The 11,477-nt window shown below is 36.7% G+C and overlaps 3 protein-coding genes across 6 annotated transcripts; 1 reads left to right on the top strand and 2 right to left on the bottom strand.

Moving 5' to 3' along the window:
- Positions 1–626: 626 nt before the first annotated feature.
- LOC120772399 lies at positions 627–2,548 on the bottom strand. The gene has a single exon (XM_040100989.1). It carries the CDS (start codon positions 2,398–2,400, stop codon positions 1,072–1,074), a length of 1,329 nt encoding a protein of 442 aa, XP_039956923.1. The 5' UTR covers positions 2,401–2,548; the 3' UTR covers positions 627–1,071.
- Positions 2,549–3,038: 490 nt separating this feature from the next.
- LOC120770439 (glutamate-rich WD repeat-containing protein 1-like) lies at positions 3,039–8,029 on the top strand. 4 transcript variants are annotated; one of them, XM_040097906.1, is made up of 8 exons: positions 4,828–5,116; positions 5,195–5,891; positions 5,959–6,063; positions 6,150–6,310; positions 6,541–7,135; positions 7,206–7,418; positions 7,482–7,584; positions 7,644–8,029. In XM_040097906.1, the coding sequence occupies exons 2-8, from the start codon at positions 5,781–5,783 to the stop codon at positions 7,904–7,906; spliced, it is 1,551 nt and encodes a 516-aa protein (XP_039953840.1). In that variant the 5' UTR covers positions 4,828–5,116; positions 5,195–5,780; the 3' UTR covers positions 7,907–8,029. The 4 variants fall into 4 exon arrangements, with proteins under 4 accessions (XP_039953843.1, XP_039953841.1, XP_039953840.1 ...); XM_040097909.1 differs by lacking the exons at positions 4,828–5,116; positions 5,195–5,891 and adding an exon at positions 3,039–3,481 and having other exon boundaries at positions 5,963–6,063; positions 7,644–8,025; XM_040097905.1 differs by having other exon boundaries at positions 4,828–5,891.
- On the bottom strand, positions 4,606–11,111 carry LOC120770438 (mismatch repair endonuclease PMS2). The gene is made up of 8 exons (XM_040097904.1): positions 10,919–11,111; positions 10,682–10,841; positions 10,483–10,626; positions 9,843–10,408; positions 9,139–9,787; positions 8,391–9,068; positions 8,070–8,320; positions 4,606–4,831 (listed from the first exon to the last, which is right to left on the bottom strand). Exons 1-8 carry the CDS (start codon positions 11,015–11,017, stop codon positions 4,736–4,738), a joined length of 2,643 nt encoding a protein of 880 aa, XP_039953838.1. The 5' UTR covers positions 11,018–11,111; the 3' UTR covers positions 4,606–4,735.
- Positions 11,112–11,477: the final 366 nt, after the last annotated feature.

Here is an 11,477-nt window from a genome sequence, read left to right as displayed (position 1 = left end):
TTTCAACTCAACTTAGAACAACTGAATCCATCCACTTACTCATTCAAGAAAGCTGATTACGTCAGCCTCAACGCTTTCTTTAACCGAGTCAATTGGACAGTACTGTACGAACTGGACACCATTGAAAGTAAAGTCAATTGGCTATACAATAGTCTTGAAGGAAGGAATATCACAATATGTACTTGTTCACAAAAAATCTATCAGTACCTATTCCTGCTGGTTCTCCTATGAACTCATAAACAAGATTAAACTGAAAAAATCTGCACACACTCAATACAAGAAAAAGGAAAACTAACACAATTACAACCGTTTTAGTACTCTAAGGCGGGACTGCAAAATACTCAGTGCGGAATGTTACAGTAATTACGTATACAAAGTTGAGAACATGGTCCAGTCTGACACCAACGCTTTTTGGAAGTTTATAAAAGATAAAAAACAAAATAACATTGATATATGCACCATCCTCAATGTCCTGGATGGACCAAATATTACAAAGTACTTAATTTTGTATATTTTACTACCTTATCGATGTATAAAGCCGATTGGCGTATGGTTTATTAAATAAATAAATAAAACACGAATCGACTAAAACTTAGGTTAATTAAAAGATTCAGTATAATTTAATCTACAAATCATGGTAACATAATAACAATATTCCAAAGAAGCAATTTTGCATATCGGGAACATTTAAAAGACGATATATTCTTACAAACAACTATAATTTCCGAATTACTTTATTGCATTTTGCTCATATACATAAAAGCAATAACGAGCACAATAGATGTTAAACATTTCTTTGTTTGAGGTGAAAAAATTTAATGGCTACATTTATTGCAAAATGGCATATTGACATACCTATATTGCAGTTCATGTAGCCAAAATAGTTTCACTAAACGAAGACAAAGTTATTGGTTTAAATTCTAGAAAATATAAAAGTAAAAAGTTTGTGTACGCATACATACTGCACATCATGGTCCTAAAGTACATTAAGTTTTATCCATCAAATTTACAATTCTTACTAACTATTAAGTGAATTTCATCTACATATTAACATGACTTTTGTTGAGAAGATCATCTTAAATGAGGTACATGTGAGGAGCGATTGGATGATTGTATTGCATTCGAACACGCTTTCTCCATCATAGCGGCTACTGTTACATTACTTGGCGGCAAATTCCGAACGATATTCACGTCTCGATGTTCCCGATTTCGACTTTCTTCTACTTGTTCCAAAGGTGGTATTTTGCATAAGATTTTATATTTTGGGCATGTAGACGACGCCTTGTTCACGCAAGCCTTTTTAAATTGTTGTGTTAGCTTTGAAGAAATCACAGGTCTACTAGGTTCCGTCAGCATATCAAAAGCTGTTTTTCTATTTATCTCGTATTTCTTTCGATCTTTCGCTGCTGTTGCGAAGAACCGATCCGGACTTTTCGGACGTAAGTGAGCCGTAGAATATTGCTGCTGTTTAAATGTTTTGGGTGTAATAGTTGTTTTGGGATCCACGATAATCTTCCGTCTCTTTATTTCCAATTTGTATGAGCCAACAGTTCCTTGCGTCGAAGAAATCTTTTTTATGTTTCGCACTTTCTTGACACTACAACTAGAAGGTAAACGTGGCACATTAATGCCATGACGAGAGTAAGTTCGTACTGGCGTCAGACACTTACGCCACTTTGTAACTGTTCCTGGAGTTGAAATGTACGAATTCTTTGTGTTAGTTTTCATCTCATTTGGTGTTTCAAATCTGGGTGATAAGTTTGGAATATCTGGTATATTGAAACCCGACCCAGAGTCACCACAATTTTCATTTAAATGTCTGTCGATTTCCGATTGTTCACATTGTATACGAACAGTTTTTGTGCATGGAGTTTGGAGACTATTTCGTCTTGTCAACTGAATTGGTGCAGATCCTCTTGCACGCAACAACTCAATTGTTTGATATGCTTGAGCTAAAGTGCGTGGACGTTGTGTATAATTTTCTTTATTTGTGTACTTCATTTGTTGCTTTATAGTATATGAAGGTGTTGGTGACGGGGCAGGTGCAGGTGTGCTAAATGCTAACGGCGAACGTACACGATTTATTTCGTCTCCACCCTGTAGGCGCCATGTTCTTGATGGTGATATACTATCTCTTTGCTTTTCTGCTGTTCCCCTTAGTTGATCAGTAGTTTGTAATGGACGCCGTTTTCTACGTGCCAAATTTTTTGTCGCTAATGCATTCAACATAAAGCAGCAACGCCTATTAGGTATAATGTTCTGGAAACTAATGCGTCCATTCTGAATTTCCGGAACAAATATCTCTGATTCGAAACCATTCGCCTCAACAAGAACTACATTATTACCCGACAACAGCTTTATTCGATACTCCACTTTGGAGAAGTCTTTCTTCAAGGACATCACGAGCTTGAAATTTTGACTTACAGAGATTAACAATTTAGTACCAGCAAATTTTTTGGATTTTTGAAAAATATAATCTCCTGTCCTTATAAATTCTATGAACAATGCAAATTTGGAAACAAATCAAAAATTCTAACGTAAATAAATTTGACAGCTGCATTCCGGTATCAGATAGGCAAGAGTAAAACACAAAAATGAGTTGCCACTTATATTGTAATCGTTACGTTGCCACTGTCAGCAATCAAATGATTATTGTGGATTGTGAATTACGTTAGGTAAAGGTATTGAATATTTATGGTAAAAATTTAAGAAAAAATATACAACTTCATATCAACGTTATTTTTCACTTCAGAGTGTTATTGCCATTCTACCTATTGTGCTAATTAAGAATAATTAATGTAGTGAATGTTATACCTAAAACTCAGATCAACATTTTTCACTCTTTTTTGTATTAACATTAAAATGTTATTTAATAAGATTGCAAATATTGTATAAAGAAAATTTATTTTCATATATATATCATTACTTTTTTAAATTTGGAGACTAAATGCGAATCCCATAGAATTTTTTTCGCAGATACCACCCGTTGTCACAAACCAACAATAACTGATCTGGCAATAACTTTTTGGATTGCACGTGCCAATATGAGAAATGTCAAAATATTTTCGAGTTGGTAATTTTTAAATTCAGCAAATATTTTACTTTCAAACAATGGATAATGATGAAATGGATTTGGAATATGTCGAAGCCGAGGACGACGAGGATGCCGGCGAGGAAGGAATGGAAAGTGACAATGAAGAAGAAACAACGAACGCCTCTAAAACCAAAGAGGTATACTTGCCAGGTAAACCTTTAGAAGATGGCGAAGAGCTCGTATGTGATGAATCTGCCTACATAATGCTACATCAGGCATCAACCGGAGCGCCATGCCTTAGTTTTGACATAGTGCCTGATGAATTGGGTGCCGGTAGGGAGAAGTTTCCCTTAACCGCTTATATGGTGGCTGGAACTCAGGCAGCCCGTACTCATGTCAACAATTTAATCGTCATGAAAATGAGTAATTTGCACAAGACGCAGGAAGGTGGTGATGATGATGAAGATGATGAGGAATTGGAAGATGACCAAGACGATGATGACAATACAGATGAAAAAAGAAAACCACAAATGGCATGTTCATTGATAAAGCATCAAGGTTGTGTAAATCGTGTACGTGCCCGCCGCTTAGGCAATACAGTTTACGCAGCTTCATGGAGTGAACTGGGACGAGTAAATATTTGGGATATATCAAAACAGCTTCAAGCAGTCGAAGATTCCCAACTACTTAAACAATATGAACGTGAAGTTGTTGATGAGACCGTACGTCCAGCATTCACTTTCAATGGTCATCAGCAAGAAGGCTTCGCAATTGACTGGAGTATATGTGCCGAAGGTGTACTCGCAACGGGTGATTGCAAGTAAGTAATTACGAAATTTAACCTAATAGAATTTGTTACATATTAAGTCTTTAATGCATTGCAGACGTGATATACACATTTGGTCACCTTTGGAAGGAGGAAGCTGGAAAGTTGATCAGCGTCCACTAGTGGGTCATATTGCATCTGTGGAAGATTTGCAATGGAGCCCCAATGAGGCTAGCGTATTGGCATCCTGCTCAGTCGATAAAACGATACGAATTTGGGATTGTAGAGCACCACCACAAAAGGCTTGTATGCTCACATGTGATGATGCACATCAAAGTGACATTAATGTTATATCATGGAATCGCACAGAACCGTTCATTGCAAGTGGTGGCGACGATGGTTTCCTACATGTTTGGGATTTAAGACAATTTCAGTCAAAGAAACCAATAGCAACATTCAAACACCATACTGACCATATTACCACATTGGAATGGAACCCTAATGACGCTACAGTATTTGCGTCTGGTGGTGATGATGATCAAATTGCTCTATGGGATTTGGCGGTAGAAAAGGATATTGACCAAGAGGCAACACCCAACGCATCAGAACAAACACAAACCGAAGATGAGATAAATAAACTACCACCGCAATTACTATTCATACATCAAGGACAGAAGGAAATAAAAGAGTTGCATTGGCATCCGCAATTGCCTGGTGTAATATTGTCCACGGCGCATAGTGGATTTAATGTTTTTCGTACAATCAGTGTTTAATAAAAAAAATTCTGAACTGACAAATACACGAATTTTAATTCTTTTGTGCCATATTTTATTACTGTTGTGGTATATCTAACCCAGACTCACGAATTCTGAAATTCCAGTTACCTGTACCATCCTATTTTTACCAACTAATCAACAGTCTGGCGAAGCATATTTCTAAGTAACTGTCTGTGTATCATCGATTTCCACATCGTCTTCAAGCATTGCGATATTGATAAGGTGACGCATCGTTGGCCGCCCATGTGGACAATTCTAAAGTATATATAAAGCAAAAAGACACAATTACACAGGTTATCCAAAAAGAAGGTTCTGTAGTACTTTTAAAATTATTTGTAACATGAAATGGTTAATTGTAGATAACTCTATGCATATGTATATAAATTAAATTGTGATATTTCCACATTATACACACATACATATTCGTTAAGCCATGGCGCAATCAGTTCACAGATGGTGACTGGTGGTAAAAGATAATGGAAGTCTACGGGGAACTGAGCACATCTGATGCAACAACCAATTATATTTCCATATACATATGTATGTTTTAAGATAAAATTACATGTACGTGTATATACTTATGTTTTAATACAATTTTTACATTTTACATGGCAATAGGAAGATTGACGAAGAAGGAGCAACCATAGATATGGATCAGAGTCGAACATATTTCAAAACATTTAAACGGGTATATTTCGCTTAGGCTATCCTATTCATAAATATATAACAAAAATATATAAAATATAATATATATTATATTATAATTTAAATATTATGTCTAATAATAACTCGCAGTAAAATTCCATTGCCATTGCCATTTTTTAATAGGTACTTACATATATACTTGTAGATAAAAATACGTATATATTTGTACAATATTTAACTATTAAATATTTACACATCCAACAATCTTGGAGCCCAGTATTTGGCCAGCATGAAGTTGTCTTATCAATATGAATTAAAAGCCCCACGTCTAATTCAATGGAATCCAACTTTCACAATTAAAAAGCCAACGTTATCAAATGAGCACTTCAGCATTTATCTTAAATGGATAAAAAAGCGAGAAAGGCTAATCTAATGCCAATTGCGTGTACGAAATAGTAAATCACAGATTAAGCTAAAAAGTCTCATAGAGTTAGCTGATAGCACCCACAACTGCGAAATAAATAAAAATCTTTGTTCGTCACGAATAAAGTCACACAAAATGAGCGCGTCACTGTGTGAAGAAGGGACCTACAAAATCGCTGCGCCGGAAAATAAGCAGGCGATAAAGCCAAATGAGGAAGAACGCCTGGTCGATCAACAACAGGATAAGGTTTAGTTTAGTGTTCTGAATTTACTTGCGCGCTTTATTTAATGTTGTTGAACTATGTGCATTTCAGGCAGGGCGATGGAGCAAGCAGCTGGCCTTTGTTGGATATGGTGCAACCATAGGTTCAGCAATTCCTTCAGGATATTGCATTGGTGTTATGAATAGTCCTGCAGAGGTTAGTTCACCAGTAAAGGAATTTGCTTCTAAATTACGAATCTTTCTTTATTTCTACCATTTATAAAAACGAAAATATTTTTGCAGTTTATGCGCGATTGGTGTAATCAGACACTGATAGAGCGATATGGCTGGGAGTTGGGAGAAATGGGAATCAACATTCTATGGTCAACGATTGTTTCGATTTTCTTAGTTGGCGGCGCAATAGGATCTCTTACAGGAGCAAAAGTGGCCAACCGTTTCGGAAGGTAACGTTCATGTCTAAAATAATGTACTAAAACTCAAATATTTATGTTAACGAACATCAGAATTTCAACTCAAATTTTAAATTTTGTTTCCTTAAACGCATAACTGAGTTTATTCAGTTACCATATTCGTTCGATTTTATATTTTTGTGCTTCTTAATAGCCTAAAATAAAAATTACCTTACACAAAAGTAATAAAAGTGTATTAATTTCAATCTCCATACTTTTTTCAGGCGTAGCAGTTTTCTATACTGCGGTGTGATCTTTATCATCTCCGCTATGCTATTCTACACTTGTCGCATGCTCCGTTCGGTGGAAGCGCTTATTATTGCCCGTTTTCTGGCCGGCCTAGCATCAGGTTTAACGACGGCATGTTTGCCTATGTACCTGTCAGAGGTGGCACCACTATCAATGCGCGGTGTTTTAGGTGTCTTCTGTCCAATGGGCCTAACCGCCGGCGTTGTGATAGCACAAGTATTTAGTTTACGAAGCGTCTTCGGTAATGCTGATCAATGGCACATCGCGATCAGCCTTTATATTGTGCTAGTGTTAATATGTTATGCACCTATGAACTACTATCTAGAAAGTCCGAAATGGTTATACATTATGAAAGGTGATAAGGTTGGCGCGCGACAACAACTGGAAAAGTTGCGAGGAAACGTTAATGAGAATGCGATTAATAGAGAGATTTTGGAGATGGAAGCTGAAGCGAATGTTAAAAATCAAGTCAGCAGTTACAAGGCCATTCTTAGCGATCCTAAGCTTCGCTTACCATTAATCATAGTTTGTGCCTATCAAGGCGGACAACAATTATCCGGTATTAACGCTGTGAGTAAAGTGTTGATAAACAGTAACATTATTTTATTATATTTGTTTGGTGACATACTTAATTTTCCAGATTTTCTTCTATTCGGTGTCTATTTTTCTGAAAGCTGGGTTATCTGCAACTGCTGCCGAGTGGACTAATTTAGGTGCTGGTAGCCTTAATTTGGCAATATCGTTATTCGGACCATATTTAATGGCACGCTTCAATCGTCGTCCACTTTTTCTTTTCTCAACGTTTTTTAGTGGCGTATTTTTGATGGCATTTGCAGTGTTACTCTACTTTATTGTGAGTACTAGATCTTCTTGTTTAATTAAACGACTTATCTAACTTATCTGTTTTTCATTTCAGGACTATGTCTCTTGGTTTGCAATGGGTTGCATCGCATGCATATTTCTTTACATTTTGTTCTTCCAATTTGGTTTGGGTCCCATACCATTTTTCATTGGATCAGGTAAGCAATTATGCATATCATTAAGCATAAACATATTAGCTTACTTTAAATTTTGACAGAACTTTTCGAAGTGGCTCCACGCCCAGCGGCCATGTCTCTCGGAAGTCTTTCCTCTTGGGTATGTAATTTCACCGTGGGCATGCTCTTTCCAACGCTACAAGAAGTATGGGGCTCTTTGGTGTTCATACCTTTTTCCTTGGTCTGCATTTTGCTTTTCTTACTGACCAAACGTTATTTACCGGAAACTAAAGGTCGCGACCCATCTCAGGTTGTACAATTGGTGGCGAATGGTTTTAAATCGAATATACATGAAGGCAAATAATTTCAATTTAATGTTATTTAAACTCTTTTGAGCATATGCATACATATAATAATAGTGTTTCTTATTATTTCTTGTTTTACTTATGGTATATATTACGAACTAATTTATTTAAGTTAAATCTTTAATATCTTCACGTTTGCGTTCGGTTTTGAATTTGACTTACCCAAGGTTGTTCAATTTCTCCCATGTGCGTAACTAATTTCTTCATCGTAGCACGTTTTAAGGCCATACCAATCATTATCGATTTGCGACAAGCTCGCGATGCAAACATGTCGCGTATTCGTGATGGTCGGCACATACTTCCTGGAGGAGCATCCTGAAGCATGAAGAGTAACTCGTCAATATCCTCCTTGCCAAATTCCCAACGTTGGCTAGAGGGTTTACGCAGTAATTTAACTCTTTTAGTAGGCAATGCTGAATCAAAATTTACAAAGAAATCTGACTATTTACCATTTCCTACTGTGATATGATCAAAACTATTTACCACTTTCATTTATTTCAAATTTGAAACCGTTTTTCTCAAACACTGGCAGGTGATCTAGCAAGAGCATCTCATTGGCCGCCGTCAGTTCGAGTGGCTGCGGTACAGCCAATGGTTGGGATTGCATAACTGTAGTTCGTTGCAACATCTCGAAGTTATATTTCTCGTCAGTGGCATGTTGATCGATGATAAAAAGATCCGTATCCAATTTGACAATGATGAAACCTAAATTAAATTGACCCAAAATTTCCATTTTGGCGAAAGTGTCCTTGCTAATTTCACGCTGTAATTCCTCTTCTGCCTTTAGATTTTGGCTGGGCTGAATTTCACTTTTGAAACGTAAGCGCTCCAGCTTGGCTTTATTAGACTGTTTAATTTCAGCCTTTAACTTTTCCTCGGCTTTAATATTTCGCTCGATTTCTGGGAGTGTAATACGCATAACTCCAGTAGAGTAGTACTTGCTAGTAGATTCAGCATCTATTACACTATCATCTAACACGACAGTTTTTGTAGCTGACAATTGAGAACACGTCACATCTTCATCTTCGTCATTTTTATTCATCGAATCCATCAAATTATCAACTTTAACCGGAACGTCTAGGTGCAAAAATAATTGTGGCTTGTTAGATAAAACTTTACAATCCAGGCGCTCCACAGTCTTCTCAGTCAATGAGTCAAATTCTATACGAAAAAACATTTAAACTAATAAATATAAATGAAGTCAATGATTTTTTTAGTTTCCGTTACAGACCTAGAGATTCTTTGCTTAGACGTTGTAAATCAAGTAAACTATTGTCAAATAATTTCTTTTCATTCAATACCACATTTGAGACATTTGTCTTAGCTGGTAGACTAGTTTCGTCATCATCACTCTCAGACTGCACTCTGAACTCTTTAGGCATATCACAATGTCTTGGATTTTCTCTATCTAAATACTCATGTATTTTCCTTAACTTTAACGTACGCACTTCTACTTCGTCTGGATATTTCCGCTTTTTAAAGACCTGTGGGGCTGTGCCTACTGTGTCGCCAGTTTTCTTCCATTGCGATAATACATCCATAAAACGTTGTGAGCTGCTAATTGGCATATTCTCAAGTGGCTCATCAGTGGTTATTTTGTCTTCATCATTTTCATTTTGCGCATTTTCTCGGTCATTTCCCAACATGCTTACTATAGTAGAGTTTTGAAGTTTATATGTAGATGGTAAGTTGGCGTAGGTACTCAACAATGCCTTTTTGATAGCTATTATCAATATTTTTTCATTGTGAATCAATAACTGCCGTTTATCTGGAGTTAGATTTACATCTACGTCCGACCGAGAAGTAACAATGTTTAAAAATATAAACGGATATTGATGGCTATTATAGCGATGATAAGTGTCATTCACAATTTTTGATATCTGAAAACAAGTAATGAAAGTAATATTTGACGGTGGAGGTGATGGAAAATTTTACACTTTTTGGATCACATGGTCTCGAGTTTATATAAAAATACTGGCGATCTTTGGAGGATCGGCCGGCACCATGATTGCAGCTGGATACATATCCTTCCAACTTAAAATGTGAGGATTTCAATTGATCCACATCTTCGGGTGTAATTTGCAAGTTATCATCCGTTCCAAATTCTGACTGCAATTCTGCACGCAAGCCTTCTTCGGTTAAAGGCTGGTCCTCACAAAAGATCGACTTTAAAGGCAAAAGCTCGGACGCTTGACGATTCCCGAAAACTGCACCGACATTTGCTAGAACATCCTGACTTCCGTGTGTTTGCATAACTACCATTTTAGCACCTTTCGCATTCTGATTGGTACAAATTATACGAACACCTCGCGCTACTAAACAGTATGCCTGTAATATTTGACACATTTTGTTGAACTCTTTGCGAACGTTACGCGTAAAATCGCGACGCCTCACAGGTAGCGTCACAAACAAATTTGTTAATGTAACCGTGGTCCCTACACCACGAGCGCAAGGGGTGCGCTTTTTAATTTTACCCTCATGATCGAGTTCCAGTCGTACACCTACATATATGTAAAATCCAACTCAAAGTATAATTAAAGTTGTTCATTATGGTAATAGCATGAATGTGACCCACCAACATCTTGCGAGGCATGCCTTGTGAGCACAAATAAATCAGACAAAGCACAAAGGGAACTAAGTGCTTCCCCGCGAAATCCAAACGTTTCAATGTTTTGCAAATCAACGAAGTCTTTGATCTTTGATGTATGGTATTTGGCGGCTGCAATCAGAACGGTTTTAATATCAACTTGAGCTAAAAATCGACACGTCCTTACTCATAGCTTCGAGATCACTTTCCCGAACTCCGCAACCATTATCACTAACTTCCAACGATTCTAAACCTTGTTCCCGAAGTTTAACTTCAATGAGCGATGCACCGGCGTCGATGGAGTTTTCGACAAGTTCTTTCACAGCCACCGCTAGAGTAAGCACAACCTAATAGGCGATCATTTTAATTTACGTAATGAAACGGTTTATGGGTGTTTCATTGAAAGTACTATTATAAATAATACCTGGCCGGAGCAAATCCTATGCACAGTGTCCTTAGCAATAGCTTTAATTTCACCACACTCAGCTTTTGTTGGTTCATGTATTATAATTTCTTCTGCCATTTTATATATAATGGATAACAACACAATATAACCATGCACAATAAAAACAAATATTTAATTTTTGCATTCTTTACGATAAAACATATTAACGAACGGAAGCGCCAAAAAACATTTTGACATTTGACAACAAAACGTTGCCAGATCATAAATAATATACCCTGAAGATGGTATTTTAAATTTGTCACGAAGTTTTTAACAGTCCCGTGGAAAGACCTCCGAGACCTTATAAAATAAATATACATATAAATGATTTCGATTTATCCATTTCCGTCTGTATACACTCGAACATGAACCAGTCCCTCAGTTTTTGAGATATAGATATGACAATTTGCACACGTCCTTTATCTCTCTTAGAAGCTGATTTCGCACCACTATAGCATATATGTCAGCTGACATGCAAACTGAACGATGAAATTCACGCTTTTAATTGAAGAGATATCTTCACGAATATTTGCACATA

Source organism: Bactrocera tryoni, chromosome 3 (genome assembly GCF_016617805.1).
Source record: "Bactrocera tryoni isolate S06 chromosome 3, CSIRO_BtryS06_freeze2, whole genome shotgun sequence".
Classification (NCBI taxonomy): Eukaryota; Metazoa; Arthropoda; class Insecta; order Diptera; family Tephritidae; genus Bactrocera; species Bactrocera tryoni.
Note: the sequence above shows the minus strand (reverse complement) of the source record. Positions and strands in the feature narration are given on the sequence as shown.